At 46.1% G+C, this 22974-nt stretch overlaps 2 protein-coding genes across 2 annotated transcripts; one reads left to right on the top strand and one right to left on the bottom strand.

Moving 5' to 3' along the window:
- Positions 1-15791: 15791 nt before the first annotated feature.
- On the bottom strand, positions 15792-16199 carry LOC147856489 (secreted RxLR effector protein 78-like). Its single transcript, XM_087329126.1, has one exon. The coding sequence runs from the start codon at positions 16197-16199 to the stop codon at positions 15792-15794; it is 408 nt and encodes a 135-aa protein (XP_087185252.1).
- A 3610-nt stretch (positions 16200-19809) lies between these two features.
- LOC147856488 (L-gulonolactone oxidase 3-like) lies at positions 19810-22163 on the top strand. Its single transcript, XM_087329855.1, has 2 exons — positions 19810-20900; positions 20988-22163. Exons 1-2 carry the CDS (start codon positions 19907-19909, stop codon positions 21869-21871), a joined length of 1878 nt encoding a protein of 625 aa, XP_087185981.1. The 5' UTR covers positions 19810-19906; the 3' UTR covers positions 21872-22163.
- Positions 22164-22974: the final 811 nt, after the last annotated feature.

The following is a 22974-nucleotide window of genomic DNA, read 5'->3' as shown; positions in this document are numbered from 1 at the left end:
CCAAAATATCCAGAATGCTTTGTTCGAGAGTCTCCAATGGTTCATCTGGAATTGGTTGTTGTTGTTGTTGCTGTTGCTGCTCTGTTGATGTCTGCTGCGACGGGTCCGTTGGTGGCTGTTGCGGTTGCTCCTCCGTTTGTTGCTCTGACACCGACGTCTTTGTCGTTGCTCCCTCCGTCGTAGTGGTCTCCGGTCGATTGGTTCCGGGCTGGCCCTCGACCGGCGACGGTTCCTCATCACTAAGGTTAACCGTTGCCACTTCCCGTGCTTTTTCTTCCCGAACCCGGGACCGCTCGTAGCTTTCAAGCTGGATTTGAGCGTCCATCCTATCATCGTCTAGCTGAGCTACGAGTTGCCGGACCTGCGCCAGTTGTTCATCCGCCAGGACTTGGAAGTCGTCGGCCAGCTCGTCCCGTATGGCAGTGAAGTCCTCGGAAGTCAACGTATAACAATCATCTCCTTCCTTCCGCCGGTTTGCCACGTCTGCCCGTAGCAATTGGAGTTCCGCCGCGTTTTGTGCTCACTTTGTCCACCATCTTACGGAGCTTTCGTCAATCAAGCGTTTTGTTTGATGCTCGGAGGATGCACTGAATTCGGCCCGTTCCCAATTGCGATTTGATTTCCGCCGCTTGCCGTTCCTCCTTCAATTGCTTGATGATTTTGACGTTGTCTTCCGCTTGTTCCTTGTAATGCGTCAATTGCCTTTGATATGTGCTTTGTAATTTCTGCAATACCGTTGACGCTCTCTCCTTTTCTTCCTGCTGCTGCCTCTGAAGCTCCATCCAGACCTTCTCCGCCTCTTCCAACCGTCTTGTATTTTCCGCACGTTCGTCGGTGATCGCCGTCGCGGCCCGATCAACTTCCTGCTGGAGCTCGGCCATCCGTTCCTTATGCTCCGTTTCCAGCCGTTTGTAGTCCCGGTGCAGGTGCTCAAAATCATCTGTCTTTTGCTTGAGCCGTGCGTTGATCTGTCGACGGGCCCGGTCCTCGCGGTCCTTCTGTTGGCGGAGCTTTTCCTTTAGCCATTCAATTTCCGTTTCCGCCGTCTTCCGTAGCTTGTCCTTTTCCTGCAACACTTTGTCTTTTTCCTCCCTTAGCCGGTCGTACGCTTGATGGTCTTTCCGGAGGCTCTCCTCCGACCAGCGGAGGTTCTCAACAGTCTTCTTTAATTCGGCTTCGGCCGCTGTCTTCAATTCCCGTTCACGGCTCCTTAGCACTTCTTGTGCGGCAAGTTCATCTCTCAATTCCACAAGCTCCTGGGCTTGCGCCGCATCTCTCGCCGGAATGGTTTCCGTTGCCGGGGTCTTATTGGTATGTACAGGTCGATCTGTTTCTTTATTCTGTACACTTACCGGAGTCACCGGTGATTGGATCTGTGTTGCCGTTAAGGCCATTTTGGCCATCTCTGTCGTGACCTGATCCAAGTCTTTTTCAAGGCACCGGATTCTGGACCGGGCCGTCTCTAGTTGTTCGGTTGTGACGAGCAACCGTTCGCTTTGCGCTCTTTCTTCCGCCTCAATATACCCCACTGCTCCGGCAATCTGTTCGCCTATCCACCGGAGCCACAGGCTACCGGTGCATTGTTGTGCTTGCACGGAGGTTTGACAGATGGGCTCGCTTGTAGATGGGTGGTCCAGCCTGATTGCGCCGAGATGCAATTCCGTTTCAGCCCGTGGACCACCCTGCTGTCTTGGTTCCCCTTGCGCTTCTTCTTGGTTGGCCGAGGGAGGCTACATTGACATTTCTGGCTCTGGCGGGATGGGACTTGCCGGTGTTGCCGGTGGTGCCGGGGCTTCTGATTCCGGTGCCATGCGCATCGGTTCCGGTTCCTCCCTTGGCGTGGGAGTTTCAGTATGGGGAGCCGGTGTTCCCTCCGTCTGAGGGTCCGAACGTTTCCCAGCTGCCTCAACGGTCCTTGCCGATGACCGTTGCTAGAGGTCCTCCGTAGGCTCCTCCTCTATTTCCTCTTCCTGAGTCCCGGCATTGAGTTTTGCCGCCAAGGGGTCCGCTTCTCTATTCACCGGTCGGCGTAGTGTAACCTTTATGGGCCGTGCCGGTGGTTCCTCCTGCGCATCCATTGGCCGCTTCCGGCTGCCGCTCTCCTTTCCCGCCTGTTCTACGTCCGCCGCCTTCCCCTTAGTGGCCTTAGAGGCCAACAACTGTTGTCTTTTGGAAGCCATCTTTGGGGTGCCGTCCGCCACTCTTCCTCGCTTCTTGGGGTGGACGGGTGGCACAAGCAAGGTGAGCCACTGCGTTACGGCGTGCCATATCCTCCGTCTGTCTCGACCTTCTTTGCCGTCTTTGCCTCTGACGATCTCGATCGCCGCACACAACCCGTCTGCGATCAATACCGGCCAATCCACCTTGATCCCTTCATAGGTGGTGATGATCATCCCTGCTCGGTTCTGCGGCATGACAAGGGGTCTAGGGTACACATGGCCGTATTCGTGGAGCACACGAGCAATCTCGCGGAACAACATATCTCCGCCGCCCTGTGTCTAGTAGCCCTTGCTGGCTAGGGAGTACTCACCAAAATACCCGATGAGTTGCTCCGAGGTCGGATTGTCAATCGTGAGTATGCCTCCCTCCGGAAGGCCTGTTAACGCTCGAATCGCCTCCACCGTTATGAGCTCTGTGTCGATTTCTTTGATCACCTTGTCGGCTTCTTTGTGTGGCGGTACCTAATCATCAAGAAGCCCTCGAGCCCGTGTCGCTTTAGCCATGTCTTGGCGGCTTCCGACAGCGTTTGCGGGTCCATGTCTGTGTCGAGGTCGGCTTGTGGCAGCGAGGTTGGCTGGTGATGAGAGTGAGAGTGAGAGAGAGAGAGAGTTCAGAAGGCGGGGGTTCTCTATGTGTAGTTTCTCGTCTGATGATCTTGCAGCGCCTTGGTGCTTCTGTGCTCCTGGGTTCGCGAAAGTAGAGGGTTTCCACGCACAATGGTTTTTCTCTGTGCTTTCTGGCGCCTTTTTCGAGTGTGTGCATGTCGTGTACTAAAATAGCATTATGTCTTGTGGTGACGCTTTAAATGCCCACTACGTACCTTTTCGCTCCTCGCTCTTTCGTCCATTCATTCCTCGCTTTTGCATGATTACTTCGTTTTTTTTTTTGATACCTTTTAATGTGGTGTGGGGTTTAACTAGTTGTCCGTTGGTCCTATCGGACCCTTACCGGCCTCATTACAGTTTGCCGTTGCCTCATTCTCCCCTGTTACCGGCATGCCGTCTCCTCCGTCTTGGTGGTTGTCGTTCCCCTCACAGGTTGCCGTTTCCTCACCGGTGTCGGTCCTTTGCTCAAATGGGTTCTTAGGCATCGGTCCTCTATATGGCTTCAATCGGAATCCGTTGACCCATTTGCCTAGCACTTCACCGGCAAGTGTCCCTAACTGGTAGGACCCATTATACTCACGTGTCCGCCAATACGGGCCGGTCCATCTAAACCGTAGTTTACCCGGCATCTTACCCATCCGGGTCTGAAATACTAACACCGGTTTGCCGATTGCGAACATTTTTTCGTTTCCTTTCCTGTGCCGGTCGACAAATGCTTTCCGTCGTCGTTGTTCCAATTGTAAGTGTAGGATGCTTGTCAGTCGTTGTTCCTCGAGTTCACACAACGTTGTTAACTGTATTGCCTCTGACTCCTTCTCGTTTAGCCGTTCCCGTAGCTGGATCCGTAAGCTGGGTACTTGGAATTCCACCGGCATTACCGCCTCTAGTCCGAACGCTAACCAGAACGGTGTTGTTCGGATGCTCGTTTTATATGTCGTCCGGTATTCCCAAAGCGCGCTATGTAGCTTGGTATCCCAATCCGTTCGGTTTTCGTTGACGATCTTCCGGAGGATATTCTGGAGCGTTTTGTTCGTCGATTCCGCTAGCCCGTTTGCTTGCGGATAGTATGGTGTGCTCCGTTTATGGACAACGACATAGAATGTCGTCAGGCTTTCAACTACTTGGCTGAGAAAGTGCCCCCCTTGGTCGCTTATTAATTCGATTGGGCATCCGTAACGGCACCAGATGTACTCATATAGAAAATTCGTCGTTGACGCAACGATGTTGTCTCTTAAGGCTTTGGCCTCCACCCATTTTGTGCAGTAATCCGTCGCGACGATGACGTACCGATTACCCGTTCTCATTGCCGGTGGTTTGAACGGTCCAACAAAGTCCAGCCCCCACTTCTGGAATGGCTCGAGTGGTAGTACCGGCTAGTGTGGCATACGAGCCTGCTCCGTTGGTTGGCCCATTCGCTGGCATAGGTCACATTCTTTTGCGTACCGTACCGCATCTCTTAATGTCATTGGCCACCATAGGCCACTTTGCCATATTTTCCTAGCTGTTGCATCTCCGGCATAGTGGCCTCCGGCAACTCCGCAGTGGGCTTCCCTCAGTATCAGGTCCTTTTCATCACTGTGCACAGCCCATCTCCATATGCCGTCCGCGCCCTTGTGGTAAAGTGTGTCTTGCAATAAGCAGAAATGTCGGCTTTGCACCGCCAGGCATTTCCGTTCGTCCCAGTTCATCTCTTCCGGAGGTAGTCCTATGCTCAAAAACTGGTGCATGTTTGTGAGTCACTTGTCTTCCTGTGTCACCGTCTCATCTGCTGCCGTTTCCGTAGTGACTCGAAACAGCTCCGCATTCGGAAACTCATCCGCTACTCCGTCACCCGTCTCTCCGGACTCTAATCGGCTTAAGTAATCCGCCACGACATGCTGTATACTGGGTTGGCGGAATATTTCAAACTCAAATTCCTGTAACAGTAAGGTCCACCGGGCCAATTTACCGATGAGTGACGCTTTGGACACCAGGTAAAGGAGTGCCAAATGATCTACATGGAAGGAGAACTTCCTTCCCAATAAATAATGCCGAAACTTTGTCACACTGTAGATCATCCCTAGAGCTTCCCGTTCCGTGGTAGAGTAGTTCCGTTCTGCTTGGGATAACTTACGGCTGGCATAGTACACTGGCCGATACCACTTTGGCTCCATAAGCTGCATCAATACGCTTCCGATTGCGATGTCGAAGGCGTCCACAAACACATGAAATTCTTTACTCCAATCCGGAGGCTGCACTACCGGTGCTTGCGACAATAGTACCTTGAGGGCCCTATACGCCCTATCCTCGGTGTTGGTCCACTGGAATGGTGTCCGATGTATGGCGGCATGCAACGGTGTAGCCAGGTCGGCCAAGTATCGGAGCATCCGGCAGTGCCACCAGATCTGGCCTAAGAACCGGCTTAATGCCTTTGCCGTTGCCGATGTTGGTGCTTCTAATATGGCTTTCACTTTGTCCGGGTCGATTGCAATACCTTCCTGGCTCACAATATGTCCTAATAAAGTTCCACTGGACACGCCAAATACACACTTTGCCGGATTCAAGCTTAGCCGGTACGCTCTACACTTTTCTAGACAAAGACGGAGGTGCTGAAAATGGTCCTCCTCCCAGCTATAGACAGCGAAATTGTCAAGGAAAACCTGCATAAAAGTCGGAATATATTCACCAAAGATTTCCATGATGATTCGTTGAAATGTTGTCGGTGCCGTTTTGAGTCCGAACATCATCACCACGGCCACAAACACCCTCCATTCGGTGACGAAAGCCGTTTTCTCTTGGTCGTCGGGGTGCATCCGGATCTGATTATACCCGTTGAATCCGTCTAGGAAGCTATAGACCTCATGGCCGGCGACGACATCCAACACTCCATCTGTGAACGGAAGTGGAAACGCATCCGTTACTGTAGCTGCATTAAGTTTCCGGTAGTCCACACAAACTCGAATTTTTCCGTTCTTCTTCGGTACGACTACGATCGGGCTCAGCCATGTCGCTTTCTTTACCGGACAGATAAAGCCAACTCTTAGCAGTTTGTCGATTTCCTCCTTGACTTTGGCGGCATAATTGGGATTCATCCAGTACCGTCTTTGTGCCACTGGTTTTGCGTCTTTGCTCAAGTGAACCTAATGCTGGTATAACTGAGGGTCGAGTCCTCGCATGTCTTCATATGACTAGGCGAACACATCGCGAAATTCCGTGAGAAGTATGATCATCGCCGTTTTGTCTTCGGACTTCATCTCCTTGGCGATGTGCACTGGTTTTGCTTCGTCCGTGGTCCCTAGGTTCACCTCTTCCAGTTGCGACGCTTTTACGCGCTGTGAAACGGCCATTTCCCGTTCCAACGCTTCCTGCGCTTGCCGTAACTCCCGGATTGCGTCTTTATCCAGTTCTGCTTCAGCCTCTTCCGGTTGCGGTAAGTATGGTGCTACTGCTTCGGCAATGTCAATTTCGAAGAGGGGTATGATCTTCGGGTTTTCCTGCAAGTACTGAGCTACTTCTTGGTCAGCTAACCCTTCTAGCATGTTGACGCACTCTGCATACAACGGTGTACATTCCTTGCCAGTGCTCGTCCCTGGCTGTGTTGGTACCCGTACCTTGGCTTTTCCTCGCCGGAAGGTAATTATATTTTTCCTCCAATTCTGTTTGATATGTGCCGTTTTCAACCACAACCGCCCTAGCAATAGCGGGTATGCGCCTTGTGCCTGTAATTGTAGCACTACGGCCGAGATGTGAAATGTATGACCGCCCACGGTGACTTCTAATTTCCGTATTAATCCTGTCGGCCGTACTGAGCTTGTATCGGCCATCCGTAACCAGAACGGACACGGCTCCCACTCGTGGATTCCTAGGGCATCACACATCCGGAGGCTTATTACATTCACCCCGGAGCCTCCGTCTATAACTGTGTCGGGGAGTTCTTTCCCTTTTACAATGGCAGTGATTACTAGACTGTTGGTGTCCACCACCGTTGGTCCCTCCTCAGGATTCGAGAAGAGTACCGGTGCCGGTGACGATTCTCCTGCCGTCATGGCCATCTTCAGTCCTTCCGTGAATCTTGGCACGAGTTGTAGGAGTCTTCCTAGTGGCAGCATAATCTGGCATTCTTGCAACGCCTGCCATGTCTAGTTCTCCGAGTGACTGCCGCCGGCAAGCCCTACGGTGTTCTCCTTTTGCCGCTGTAAGTCTGTGACATTCTGCTCGTTTGCTTTCTTCACCCATTCCGTCGCTTGCTTCCGGATGGTCTCCAGCGTCTCCCATTCCTTGGCCATGCCCTTCGACCTTGTGGTCACCTGCTGCAGATCTGCCACCTCAGGGACTACCATATTTACCGTCGGTCGTTTTTCATAGCTTTTCACCGGGCATTGATTACTATCATGGCCTTCCTGTCGGCAGTAGTAGCAGTAGGCTTTCCGGGTATTGTTGGATTCGGCATTGTCTGTTGTACCCGAGGCAGGTCCTATGGTACGCGCGGGGTTTTGGGCCGGTTGGCTGCTTGAAGCTCCTTGTTCCGGATCCCGTGGGTAGCCGCCTTTTTTGAAATGCCGTTTTTTGTTATAGCTTTTCTTATTGCAGTACTCTTGACGAGGTTGCCCGTTATATCTGCCGTATTCCTCCCGTTGCTGACGATACCTGGGGAAGTGCTCCCGGTCGTAATGTTCGTATCGTCTATTGTAATCCCGGTACCGATCATGCCGCTCATAGTTATCCCGCCGATCACCGTACCGGACATCATTCTCCCGTCGATTGCCATACCGAACATCCTGTGCAGGTCGGTCACGGTCCATTCGCCGCCAGCGTTCCTCTTCGTCATCCTGGCTGCTGCGTGGCTCTATTTGTCGGACGGGCGGTGCTTGCCGGTTCAATAGATTATACTCGCACCTATCCGTTGTATGGCCCTTGGATTGATAGATTACACATTGCGTCCTCATAGTGCATTCTAGGGCCGAGTGTCCGAAATTTAAGCAGGTTGTGCACTGTATTGCTTGCCGAAACTGGAGGTCTTCATCGGACAGTAACGCCCGTTGGAGTGCTCCCAGTGTGAGCCAGGAGCTTGTCTTTTCCATCTCTCTCACCCGGTCAATGACCTGGTCGATGGTACTTGTACGGAAGTCAATTACCGTGCAAACCGTGCGTAGGGGTTCTCGGAGCGCGTTTAGGAATATAGTCCGTAATTCCTCCTCCGGGGGTGCGCAGGCAAGCTGACTATGCATCCGTTGAAACCGGATAACAAACTGGGGAATGCTCTCCCCTGCCTCCTATCGGATGGTATAAAATAAGCCTACCATTACGGTCTGGTCCACCTCCTTTTGGAAAAAATGCAAGAATTTAGCTTTTAAATCTGCAAAGGTGTTGATGGTAAACGGGTCCTGCGCCCGGTGCCATCTTGTTGCCGGTCCCTCCAATGTGACGCCAAATTCCGCTATCTTAGAGCGTTCCTCTTCATCCGGGGTCAATCGCTAGGACACATGGTTGGCTTCCCATGTATGTTCAAAGGCATGCACATGAGCTTCCGCGTCCGGATCATCTCTATACTTGGAGTACTGGAACGGCATGTCGTCGTCCGATATCGGGGCGCGGGCTATCAGTGTTGGTGCTCGTTCCAGGATTTTCTCCGGCGTCAGTGGTCTTTCCTGATTTGTTTCCGGCATCGGTGGTCTTTCCTCTTCTTTTGGTGACGGAGGCCTCTCCTCTTCGACTTCCGGTGTCGAAGGTCGCTCTTCCTCTGCTGGTTCCGGAGGTTCCAGCCTTAGCACTTCCGGTTGCGGTGTTGGTAGGGTATCCGACCATTCGTCCTTCAGTCCGCCCGGGGTTTCGTTGCTGCTACGATAGTTCGTGTGCATGTTGTATTCCCCTTCGGAGTCCGATTCATACGCTGAAAAGGCTTCTGCTTCGCCTTGTCTATTTGCCAACGCCTAGAGAAGGGATTCGGTTTCCCGGAGGCTGCTTAGGCTGCTGCCGTCGTCCGGGTGCGATGTTTGCTGTAACCAGAGGGAGTCCTCCGCTACTCTCCGGATTACGTTGGAAAACGAGCGATCCGCTCTAATTTCCTACGCCGCTTGCTGGAAAGCCTCACGTCTCCTTTGCCTTTCAGCAAGGCGTCGAGTTCGATATGTAACCAGGTCGTGCGTTGATCTAGTCATCCATTCATGCCGTCGTTCGCTGCAAAAACAGGAATCGTGGTCGCCAAAAACTGTGTTAACTCTTAGGGTCGGACAATGGCCTAACACAGGGTGTCTACGGAAGACACTTCACCAAAGGGGTGTTACGGCAACAGGATTAGACTCAACGATTAATCCGACTTAATTAGGTTACTTAGCATGATCGTCTTTAATAATCACACGCGTAAGATATAACAATGAATGCAGAACGACAATTAACACAGAGAGATAACAACACTGAGCTTTATTAATTAACCGTTGTTCATTACATTGTATCCGGGCCTTTAAATAGGTTTCCGGTCTGTATTACAAAACGGTGCCATCCGCACCTGTTCGGGATCGGTCCGGATCCGGAAAGGCATACCGATTCCGGTCCGTCCGTCCACACTCATAGCTTACTTACAACCATTCCTACAAATTAAATAACTCCCCGTTTCACACTCTGGACTCCTTTGCCGGGCGATAACAGAATGGAACCTTAAGGTTCATACAAGATCTTCAATCAGTGAATAATGTGACAATCCGCAATGCTGGAATTGGTCCAAGTATCGATGAGTTCCTAGAAGCATTTGCGGGAAGGTCCATTTATTCTATTGGTGATCTCTACTCAGGTTACGATCAGTTTCAACTAGTAGTCAACAACAGAGACATCACAACAATGAGGACCCCGATAGGATTGGTACGAATGTGCACCTTACCTCAAGGTGCAACCAACTCTGTAGCACACATGGTAAATGCAATGAATAAAGTACTAAGAGATTGCATTCTCGAGATAATGATGCCATTTTTGGATGACATACCAATCAAGGGTTCTTTGGAAGAAGAAAAAGATGGATCAAAGGATGAGGCTGGGTGTCAAAGATTTGTGATAGACCACATTAAAGATTGTGAGAAGGTATTGCAAAAACTAGAAGATGCAAACCTCATGCTTTCGGGAGAGAATTCCACATTTGGGCAACCAGGAGTATTCGTAGTAGGACACTTGTGTGGAGCATATGGCCAGAAATCGTCTCCAACCAAAGTGGATGATATCCAAGAGATGAAGGAAGAATGTATATCCCAGACAGAGGTGCGAACATTCTTGGGAGCGTGTGCCTTTTATCATATCTGGATTCCGCATTATGCTCATGTCGCCGAGCCATTATATTGTGGATGTTGTTCAACTCTTGGCGGAGTTGAAGCTTTCTTGCAGTTGTGTTAGCCACGAAGATCCTCCTTAGATTCTCCCACATTTCCTTTGGCATCTTGGCTTCTCGAATGTAGCCAAGCATGTGGTCATGGACACATGTTGCCAAGCAATACAACACTCGGCTTGCCGCTTGCTCCCATGTAGAGTAGTCGGCGTCCTTTGGGTCGGGTTTGTTTTCTTGTGCTCCTTGAATGTAGCCCCAATAGCCTTGGCTGACAAGGTATTGGTGCATCTTGTACTCTCAAGATCCAAAGTTGTTTCTGTCCAACTTCTCGCTAGGGAGAGCGCTCCCTATTTGACTATTAATTATGTCGATGAAGATTTCATTTTTCTTCTTCTTCTCTTTTAGACACAAGCTATGTAGTGGCACTACAACAATGGTGAGCCAGTTCTTTTTTAATGTCAGCGTAGAACACAACACACGCAGATGGGGTAGATTGAGCTACAAATTGCGTTGATACCATGTAAAGAATCGGATATGATTCTGTGCAACGGAAGAGATGTGTGTGTGTGTGTGTTTGTGAAAGAGGAGAGGAGAGGAGAGAACCACAAGATAGATAAGAGAAATGAAGTACTCAAGAAGATGTATATTAACAAGAAGAATATCAAGTACAAAAATGTAGCATTACAAGGGATAACAACCGACGCTATATGCGGTAGAAGCAAGGTGCTTTATATAAGGTCACCTTCTCTCTTCATTAAACTTTATTAGTTATGTGTCATAGAATATGATTCTATGCCACATAGTTAATGTGTAAAGAGTAGTGGTGACTTTTGACCTTTCAATGTTCATACATTCCCAAAAGGTGTGTTCACACACTAGACTAGGTTGAGCTTGATTCTCAACAATTTGTTTAGTAGCCATTTTCTATCCATCGGTCTTTAATGTTCGCCATTATCTACGTCGAACATCAATATTTATTAGCCATTGTTAGCTAAAGTGACTCACCTCAGCTTATGCTTGACTACCATTCTATCCATGTGTAGCACGTTGCCTACTCCTGCATGTATGCATGCCATTTGAGGTATAGTGGAGAATTGGTAAATTAACCATGATGGAAGGGCTAGACAACAATTTTCGAAATAACTTATATCTATCATGGTTGACATGGCTTTGATAAACTCTAGTGCCTATTTTTCAATATGAACGCCTTTGTGTTTCCTTGTTCCATGTTCAAATAGATAGATATATTTTGTTATAGTCTTCAAAGGCCATATGTGACCTAAATGTGATTTGGTTATGCTCCTTGATAACATGTATCCATTTTTACGTGGAGTATGGTTCAAGGCATGGCTAAATGAGTTGGGCCCAAAGCATAATGATTTTGTGCTTTGGGATTGTTTTGTGATCTTGATAGACATCATGGATATTGCTAATTCAGGACACTACACATGCATGTCCAATTATTAGTATTTTCTATGTGCCATGAATTCCCAATATGATCCTTAACCAATTAAATCAAAGGATGCTTGTATAGATTACATTTCAAATACAACCTTGCCAATTCCCCCCACAACTCATGGAGTTAGTCGAATCTTTCCCACAACTTGTTCACGAAAAATAAAGTGTGTAGATTTGATCCCCCTTCACCATTTGAAGCATGTGAGCATTCTTTGGATTGTGAAGGGGAGAGAAGTATTGGTTTTCCTTATATATTATCTCTAAATTACACTCGATGATATTAATGGGCAACACAATATCTCTTTTGGAACACTATTAAGACATTGGTGGTGTGGCGAGGTTCTTGTTAACAATAACTATTCATGGCCTTGCATTCAAGGTATGATCTTAAGTAATATTCGAGGGTATGGGATTTGATGGTGTTTTAAGGTTCATCTCAATTCTTTTGCTCAGGGGTGGTTGGGAGGATAAGGACTCTTATTCATATTGTTCCTTGATTATATTGTTATTTGCTTAATCATTAGTTCTATCTTTAACACTTTCTACCATTGGACACACCATGTCACAATGGGGCAGTAAATACACACAACCACCTTCATGGATACAATAGTCATAGCTATATTTTAATTTAGATAACAACTCTACTTCCCATGAGGAGCCACCAACAAGCTCCCAAGCCATGGGACTCTACCATCAACCCTAGACAAAACACCCAAAACACAGAGATAATGAACCCAAAGACTAACATTCTAATGGAGACCCTTAGGGACTCTACCATCAACACGGAACAAAACACTCAAAACACAAAGATAGTGAACCCGAATACTAACATTCTAATGTAGACCCGTAGGGCCGTATTACCACCATTCACAAGTGATTTAAATAGTGCAAGAAAAAAGTAAATTGAAGAAATGGAAGCAAGAAAGAAAAATGAGGTGGTAGAGGGGCCATGATTTTATCATGAATTCTATTGCAAAAACATGTTTATTGTTATGGCCATTTTTGTGCATATTCCAATCTTTCAACTACTAAAGCGAAAAGTGAAAAGCGAAAAGCGAAAATCAATGAGCAATGTTTTTGTTCGCTATATATTGTTTTAATATCTCACTTTCTACCCATACACGATCCTAACAATATTTATAAATGATTGATATATCTCGGGAACCTTTGTCTCAATTTAATACAAGATTCTTAAATGCGCTCCAACCCGTGAATATAGGGGTTGGACGGCCTTGAACTCCTTTTGGGAATCCCAGATGATAAAGGTTGTCCCCTTTCTTATATCTACATATATTCTAATACAAAAATACAAAAAAGAAAAGAAAGGAAATCAAACGCTTTTTTCAAATAGAGATGAGATTAGTATTGGGAATAGAATATTCAATCAAAAAAATAAAGTTTTCCTCTACTTAATTTGACCAAGAAAAGTGAAGACGTGAAAGTTGCTCTTCTACTAGTTAAAAGAGTTAATTTCATGAAAATCTAAAACAAAGTGTCATATCCTCAAACTTTAATGATGGTATTGTCTCATACACTTAGAACTTTAAATAATACCAATAATGATATTCATCATTATAAGGTTGTTAAGCACTCAAACATAGTGGTGATTTTGACTAATGAATGGCCCAATTAGTGTTGCCTTTTGACAGCCGTTTTGACCGTGAAACCGTCAATCTTGACATGCATATATTTTATAAAAACGTAAAAATGAAGGTTTAAAATTTGTTAATACCGTCAAATTTTGCTAAGACCAAAACAATAGTACATGTATAGTAGTTACAATTACAATTTATAGTTATAGCATATACTTTTATTTGAGAAAGATAAATGTGTAAACATATGTTATGTGACATGATAAAGGAGAAGAAGTGCCCGGACATATGCATAGTTTGAAAATAAACTTAGGGCTTCTTCTTCTTTTTCCAAAATAACGCTACTTTCCCATTAGTTAGGAAGGATTATTACAAGGAGACTATACAAGGAAGCTTACACACAAAACGGGGAATCTCCCTCAGATCAAGATCAAGAAAATGAGACTACTTACATAGTTTTTCAAACCGACTACCTAAAGTAAGTAGATACCTATACCTAAAAGCAGTGGCCTTTAGTGTCAGCCAGAATGAGCCGACTCCTGGGGTCTACATCGAAGGGAGGGAGGCGTGAAAGAAGGAAACAACCATCGTGGGGGCTGGTAGTTCCACCTCGGTCCACTTTCTCCTAGCGTCACCATAGGCGTGTTTCGCCATTTCTGCCAAAAGCGTAACCGGGCAGTGGCTACGTCATTGGAGTGGTTGCAAACCTCATCTAATTGCCCTCGTAGGCAGTTGATAAGCGCGAACCAGATATCCATGATCACTTCCTCTGGGGGTTGTACCCGATCTTGGAAAACCTTTAAGCATCGTGCTTTCCAGACATACCATAAGGTGAAGCCCGCGATCAACCTCCAAATTTCCAGGAACCTAGGGGATGCGGACAACAAGTCTCTCTTGAAGCGGATCTTGCCGATTTGGCCTCCTGTGCATACATAGCACCAAGTATCCTCATTAAAAGCGTCCGTCCACCTATCAGTCAAGTGGTCAATCCATGCCGCAACACTCCACGAGGCTGTCCCAACCACTTCACATGCCGCTAGGAGGCGAGTGACTCTGTCCCATACCTTTTGAGCTTGAGGGCAATCCCAAAGACAATGTCTCAGAGACTCAATGGGTGAAGAGCAAAGTGGGCAATCTATCGGGCCGCCCCTTTTACCAAGCCATACCCCAATAGGAATGACATTGTGACCAATCTGCCACCAAAAGAGCTTGATTTTTTCAGGCATGTGGAGATGCTAGAGACCCTTCCAAAAGGTAATGAGCACCTTGTCAGGGATGCCCAATGTTCGCCATCCATTACGAATGGGACCAGTGAGCTGCAGTTGTAAAGTCCGCCCCAATTTAGTGCTATATTCAAAGAAGTGACAGAGTTTGTCACCATGTTTCCACCTGAAATCCCATGGGTCCCATTCTAGTTCAACGAGGGGACGAGAACCATATACCCATAACTTCCAATGGGGTTCCACCTTAGTAACATCTGGGTCTGTCTTCTAAATGTTATCAACCTCCCGGAAGCCAAGTGCCCCTACTTTGCCTCTCCCCCAAAAATTTATCTCTTCCCAATCAACTCACACCCTTCACCAACTTAACCATTCCAGCCTCATCAAAGAGACCGAACCATGCATCTTCTCGCACAGTCCCCAACGGAACCCTATCAACTGCCTCAGCTATCAGGCTCCGCATCTTCATAGCTCCCTTGAGGGGAGGGAATGGGTCCTCCTGGGCTCCCCTTGGAGAAACCATGCGTCTCCAATCGTCTATAGAGTGAAGCCCTGTCTGCGCCAACTTTCCCCATGCCAGGCCCTTAAGCTGCCCTAACATCATGTCATCGCTTGTTCGCACCTGAGGATTCCAAAATAAAGGTTGTCTAGCCCATTCGATGAGTGTCTCTGGGGTGTGCTTGACCAAATGTTGTCGCACATGACACCACGCCCGCAAGATGGAGTTTGTTACCCTGTCCTCCTGTTGACAAGCCATCTTCGGTGGGACTCCACTCGTGCAACACCAGTTCAAGGAGATAGGCCAAGGCCTACCATACTTGGGAGTCCCTGCTTGCAACCTATTGCGAAGTAGTACCTTCCAACACCCCTTACCTGGGAGAAGGCAACGAACCACCAATTTGGCCAGCAATGCACGACTCTGTGTTAAGGGGTCAATGAGGCCAAGCCCCCCTTTGGCTCGCGGCTGCGTTAACCAATGCCATGACACTCTGGCAGCAGCCATTGGATTGTCCTTACCGGACCATATAAATCCCCTGATGGCAGCCTTAATCGCATGCAAACCTATCGGGTTCATAATCCAACATGAGACCGAGTGCCACATGGTGGCGAGCATCACTTGGTTCGCAATAAGGACCCTTCCAGCGAAGGATAATTTAGATCTACTCCATTGGTTCAGCTTCTTGCTTATTTTGGCTTGCACATGGGACAGTTGCGCTCCCTTGGGAATTGCCCTCCCCATAGTAAATCCTAGATACTTGAACGTCGTCCCGTTAGGGACCCACGTAAAACCGGCATGGGGATGCCACCTTGGTTTCTCTTGTTTGCTGAACCAAAGGCCTTGGGTTTTATCCCAATTTACCTTGGCACAAACAGCCTGACAAAAGTCCTCGACTAGATGTTCAGCCTGCTACAAATTCTCCTCATCACCTTGCAGGAAGAGGACCGTATCATCAGCATATTCAGATAGAAGAAGATCTTCACTCGCATTAGGGATGGGCAATCCCCTCAATCTGTTGCTTGGGGCTTGTAAGTAGGCAAAGAACGCCTCAGTTACGAATAAATAAAGATATGGGGCTAGGGGACAGCCTTGCCTCACTGAGCGTTGTAGTTTGAAGGAAGGGCCCCTAGCACCCGCGATGAGCACACTACTGGTAGTAGTCCGGTAGAGGGCAGAAGTGCATTTCCTCCAATTTTTGGGTAGGCCCATAGCTCTCATCATGTTTTCCAAGAAGGGCCAAAGGACCCTATCGTATGCCTTCTCGAAGTCAAGCATTAGAATAACTGAGCTCGAGACGGACTGATCAGCCAATGCCATGGCTTCCCAGAGAAGCAACACATTATCAAAGATACACCTACTCCTAATAAACCCTGTTTGATTCTCATGTATAATGTCTGGTAAGAAGCTTGCTAACCGTTGCGCGAGGACTTTTGCCAGAATCTTGTAAATCGTGTTAAGGATCGTTATAGGACGCCATTGGCGCAACTCCAGGCTTCACTTTGCCGCTTTGGGAATGAGATAGATCATCCCCTCAGCCAGCCCGGTCGGCATCGTTCCCGAGGACCAAATCTCTTGAACCCCGGCTTCCAAGGACGGGATAACAATGTCCCAATGGATCTCGAAAAAATCTCGTGAGAGACCATCGGGGCCGGGGCATGCTCCTCTCCTCAAACTTAGGGCTTCTTTTATTTTCAGCCCATTCCTCTCTCTCTCTCTAATATTGATAAAGCAAGTCACAATGATACGAATCCCAATATTGCAAAATCTAAGGGAATGAGACTATTTATAAATGGATTGCTTGAAAGTTGTATTAAACTATCTCAAAATTATGTGCAAAGGATTATTGATGGACTGAATGCAAGGTTCCTTGACTTAAGCCTCTTCAATGCAGCAAAATTATTCAACCCATGCCATTATGCAGATGACGATGTGATTAGGGATAGTAAAGCAAAGACATGGTTGGGAATTTTGATTTCTCACTTACAACCAAATGTTGATGTCAATGCATGTCTTCAAATTTTACATGATGCAAAGGCTTATGAAATGGAACTCTATAGGTTTGTTGACACTTGAAGTTTAAATTGTGAAGGCTATACTATGCTTGAACCTAGGTGTATGTTTTGCAAAATGAAGGATTGGCAAGATAGTTTCCCTCATTTGATGAAATTATGGCATGCTATTTGGTTATTCCATCTAGCACAGTTTTGTGTGAGAGAGGGTTCTCTAAGCAAAATCTCATCAAAGAGATGAAAAGAAATTGATTGAATATAGAACATTTAGATGATTTAATGTGAGTCTCATTGAATGGGCCACACATTGAAGAAATACAATGGGATCATGTATATGAAATTTGGAAAGATGCAAAGGATAGAAGGGTATAATATATTGTTTAGTACAAATATTTGATGTATTTACTTTTGAAGGTCAATTATTTTGACAAATCGTCATTTGACGGGCAATTTTTTTGGAATACCGTTCTCATGACATGCAATGTTAGCTGTCAAAAGGCAACACTGGGCCCAATGATGCATTCATGATGGGGAAAGCTTATGAGTTCCATCCTCAATTAGTATTTTAGACTCCACTAGAATGGCTCGACAATTGAGATGGTATTGTTTCACAATATTCAGAGTGGACTCACCATTCTCGAATGACATTTATCATGCTCATTTTGTGTGAATTGAGCAATTCATCGTGCGTGCAATGTATTATTTGAGGTTGGCATGGGCATATTCAATATTGAGTTATCAACTTTGGGCTTTGACATAGGTAGTGTTGGAATGAAAACCGGTAAGTAGCTTTAACCCAATGCTTAGCCACTTGCACATTGTGGTATTTGACTAGTGATCAGACTTAATCAAGCACAAATCCACACACACTTAAGTATGTAACACGACTAAGGAGACGAATTATGTAATACGAGTAGGGGTTCAAACTTCTTCAAGTATATTTCATCTCCTAGAGAGGTACCGCATAGGTTTGCATACAACTCATGTTTACATTGGGAAATGTGCATTCAATTTTACATCCCCTTAACTTGAGAGTTTAGTTGCACCCTTAGAGAAAAATTGACTAAACCCTAAACCAAGGCCTAATTTTGACGGGTTAGTGTCAAAGTTTTTTGACTGCCATTTTTTAAAGATGTATGTCATATGCCATAAGATTACAAAAACTAACATGTCATTTGATATACAAATTTTAAAAATGAAAAGCTTTATATAATGTCACATCGCTATAGATGTCATTACTATAACACAATGATACATAAATTAGCATAACTACCTCACAAAGATAATGAAATATATAAAATAAATAGGAATGGGCTATTTGCCCCCCCCTCCCCCCCACAAAAAAAGAGAAAAGAAAAACTTTTTGGCCCCCCTATTTCGGCTAAACCCCCCCACCCCGCCCCCCCCCCCCAAAAAAAAGGCGTAGTTACTCTTCCTTCTTTCTCTTTCTTCTTCTTCTTCTTCTTCTTCTTCTTCCTCAAGTTTCCAATCAATACTGTGGATTCCTTTTTCTTTTACATGATGTCTTAGGCGATGGGGAGGGTCGGTGGTGGCCAAAATGGGGGAAGAAATATCAGAGATTTTTTTTCTTTGTGGGGGGAAGGGGGGGGTGTGGGGTGGTTTAGCCAAAATAGCCAAAATAGAGGGGCCAAAAAGTTATTTTTTTTAGGGGGCCAAAAAGGTTTCATTTTTTTTGGGGGGGGCAAATAGCCCATTCCAATAAATATCGTGTTAATGTTTTTACTATTAAGTATGAAGAAAAGGTTATTTTTGGAAAAAACTTGGTTATTGTTTTGTTAAAAAAGGTTATTTTATCGAAAAAAATAGTTAGTAAAAAATCAAGGTTTGACTTAAAACATAAAATATTAAAATCAAACCTAGAGTTTACAATCTTAGAGTATTTAATAAAGGTTATTGTTTAAAATTTTAATCAAATTTAAACTAATATTATTAGTATAGAATAAAGGTTTGAAAATATATATCATTATAATTATAACATGATGATGATATTATTTTAAGCGTGTTATAAAAAAAGAGTGTATACATATATTTATATGATAATATGTGTCATATACATATATAATATATATGACATGGAAATAGAATTTTAGCATGTCATTTGACATGTATAAATTTTAGGGGCTTTTCACATGAAAATGGAAATTGAAACTTTGTATATGTCATTTGACATGTAAAATTTTTAGGGGCTTTTCACATGAAAATGGAAATTGAAACTTTGTATGTCACTTGACGGGCATTTTTTTATTAAGTGTATGTTTTTCGACGGGCAAAAAGGGCCTTTGACGGGCATGACACCTGTCAATTTTTTGCTTGTTGTGAACCATTTCATGAGAGAGAACATACCAAGTTTAAAGTGACCAATGGCTTGGTGACCAATAAGAGCTTTAGTTGTCGCTTTAGAGAGTAATTGACTAAATGGCTTGGTGACCAATAAGAGCTTTAGTTGTAGCTTTAGAGAGTAATTGACTAAACCTGGAACCCGTTTCATGAGAGAGAGAGAGAGAGAGAGCAGACACATAATGCAAGTTAAATTTGTTAGTTTGGTTCTTAAATGACCTGATGAGGGCATTGAATGTCTCTCTGTGTTTTTTACGTGTCACTGGTTGGACCTTAGAAGATAAATAATCTATGGTACAACGAGAATCTTGCCGAATGAGGAATTGGATGGTACAAACAACAACTCCAGGGAATTAGATTATTAGACTTTACGCGACTTTCTTCCTATATAGATAACAAAAAACTATATATATATATATATATATATGTACATGCTCTTCTTTGATTCGTGGATCCTCCCATGGACAATAACTACAGTTTACGTGTCTCAGATTGGACCTTGGAAAAGTAGAAATAATCTCCAAAATGATAACAATAGAAACACAACTATATATATGTAAATATAGATATGCTCTTCTTTTATTCGTGGATTCTCCCATGGACCATAACTACCTATGTACAAGCACTCCATGATTTTATTCTTCTTCAAACAGTATTATGGAACTTCTTCCTGTAAGTCTGCAGCCCCTTCTTCTGGTGATATCGATAGTACCGATTCTAGCACTATTGCCTCTCTTAGATTGTATTAATGCCTCGGTGTCGAGCCGGATTTCGCTACCGCCGCCCGAACGACACGAAGACTCGGTCGCCCCCCCCAGATGGACACTCTCCAACTACCAAGGCATTTGGACGGACGGGCGCCCTTGCCGAGCCGCACGGGCCGTCTATCCGGCCACCGAATCCGACATCCGTGACTCGGTTGCCGAGGCCGTCCGTGATGGCCTGAAGATGAAAGTGGCCACTTTGGTCGGCTATAGCACGACCAAGATCTCGTGCCCCGACGGAGACGAGGGCCTCATCATTAGCCTCCGCAATTATGTCCCACAACCCGTTTTCGTAAATTCGACCGACATGACCGCCACTGTGGACGCAGCGATGCAGGTACGAGACTTTGTCCGCGAGCTCGCGGGGCACGGTTTCACACTGCCGCATATGCCCCTCTGGGACGGGGTGTCGGTGGGGGGCGTGATCGCCACCGGGTCACACGGAAGCGGGTTTTTCATGCGCGGGTCGTCGGTGAGCGAATACGTGGTCGGCGCCAGAATTGTCGTGCCCGCACCGCCAGAGGACGGCTATGCGCGCGTGCTCAACATAGGCTCTAGTAGCGATCCGCACGATAAGGCGCTTCTGGAAGCTGTGAAGATGTCACTAGGTGTGCTGGGTGTCCTTTCCAAGGTCACATTCTCGGTAATGCCCATGTTCAAGCGGTCATTGATGGTCCGACTGTCCCACGACGATGACCTCGAGTCTGAGATCTTAGGCTTCTCGAAGGCGCACGATTTTGCGAGCCTCTTCTGGGTCCCGTCCGCTGGACAGGTGCTGTACAAGGAGGAGGACGCTGTGCCGATCGAATCTGAAGGCGAAGGCGCCAACATGTTCCCGCTTTTGCTACCGATGAAAGTCTCGGACATCAAGGCCATGCGAGCTCATCGTATGTTTTAAGTACCTTCTCTTTGTGACTAGTTTGGTCATGGTTGATCTACCAAGAAATTAACTGAATCTATTATTTGAATGGCAGAGGACGGTGTGGAGAGAGATGGCCAAGTGGGGGGGCTTTGCATGTCAGGGGAGAAAATGGTGAAGCACCGCCTCATGAGTGGAGATGGCTACCAAAATTCCGAGGATGCCGGCTTCACTGGCTTCCCCGTGATCGGCTTCAACCACCGCATGCAGATGACAGGCGGATGCCAAGAGGCGGGAATTGCCATCGGCATTAACACCGATTCCTCGTCTGGCCATGATGTTAACTTGGACTTAACCACTTGCAAATGGGATCCTCGCCTGGCTCCGCATAATATATTCTACCACCATACGGCAGTGGCCATCCCAATGGCCAAGGTTCCGGCCTTCATCCGCGATGTGAAGCGGCTCCGTGACCTTAACCCCAACGGAATGTGCAGCCTCAACATGTTCGGTGGGATCCATGTCCGGTTCTTGAGAGCTGCGAGTGCATATTTGGGTGAGCGCGAGGACTCTGCGATGTTCGAACTAATCTATTACCGTGCACGCGAACGAAGCCAACCACGGCTTAATGAAGACTTGATGGAGGAAATGGAGCAAATGATGGTGATGAAATATGGGGGAAAGCCACATTGGGGGAAGAATCGAGATATAGCATTCGTGGGAGTGGAAGAGAAAGTTGTGAATATTGAAGGATTCTTGGCGGTGAAGGCAGAGCTCGACCCCGATGGGCTCTTCTCAAGTGCATGGACCGATGAACTCCTTGGGCTCCACCATTCATTGACCCGAGGAAATCATGGGCCCCATTGTGGTCTTGAAGGTTTGTGCATGTGTGTCGAGGATGTCCATTGCTCTCCTCATGCCGGCTATACATGCCAAGCAGGCCAAGTCTATGAAGGAGCGCATGTGTGTCGACGACAAGTGTTAGTCCAATCAAACTAGTTAACCCAATGCAATGGTATTAACATGTTCTTTGACCTTGGAAAATAAATCATGAAGTCATGGTGAGACTAGTGTATACATTTGTAAATCATGAAGAGATCATAGTGATGTGTCGTGGATTTTTATATCCAACATATGACTGGCGTAGCATTGGTTCTTTTGTACGTTAGATTGTGTAGTTCTTCTCAAAGTTTTTAGTTTTATTTAATAAAAGCCCAGAAATGGAAAAGGGTGTCTTTTGCAAGAATTTTGTGGTCTTTTAAAGTTAAACCTTTATATGATAGAAAATCAACATAGCAAGTATTTTTTACAGTGTGTTACTTTTGACGAGGTGTCACTAGGCCCCTAGTACCATAAATACAACCCAAGGGGGTCACTTGTCGGACACTTGTAGAGACGGCTTGATGTCTTTTCCAATTGATGACCATGCAACTTGGGCCGTAACTTGTGTTGTTTTGTTGTCACTAGGCCACATGAACCACCAATGTAATAAATACCACGAGAAGAGGAAGTCTAATTCACGCCACCTTAAAATATCTAAGGGGCAACACTCGTGCAACAATTTATTCAATCTTTTGGTACGTAACAACGTATTCATCATCTCTCCTTTTCTTCGAGGAGTAATAGTGCATGCATGTCTCTCTCTTTCTTTATAGAACATACTCTATGTCTCTCTCTTTCTTTATAGAACATGTTTTTTCACTAGAACGGTTTAGCTTAATCTCTATTTTATTTTTCGATGAATGGGTGGGTAAATACCCCATTTTTATTGTAAACCAGTTGGTCTCAAGGGCCAATTTTGGTCTTAGAAGACTGTTCATATATCTTTCTTTCTTCTCTCTCTCAATCTCTAATCTTTAGAAAATGTGTGGCGCGCACACACACACACACATCATGTGTGTATGAAAAGAAGATTCTAGATCTATAGAAAGAAATGGTGTATAGATTGATTGGGCCTTCAATAAGCTGCCGCCATTCCAGGAATTTCATTTTTCGAATTTTTGGAGATGATTAATGTTGCTCAAATTTCAGCTTGAGGACAGATTCAGCTCCCCCATCAATAATTTCATGCATTCCTTGTACAGAAATCCAAACGCCTGTGC

The sequence above is a fragment of the Azolla caroliniana genome, unplaced genomic scaffold, assembly GCF_043228905.1.
Source record: "Azolla caroliniana isolate FFs.n. ecotype wild unplaced genomic scaffold, voAzoCaro1.0.p SCAF_13, whole genome shotgun sequence".
Taxonomy (NCBI): domain Eukaryota; kingdom Viridiplantae; phylum Streptophyta; class Polypodiopsida; order Salviniales; family Salviniaceae; genus Azolla; species Azolla caroliniana.
The sequence above is the reverse complement of the archived record's forward strand: the minus strand, read 5'-3'. Positions and strand labels throughout refer to the sequence as shown.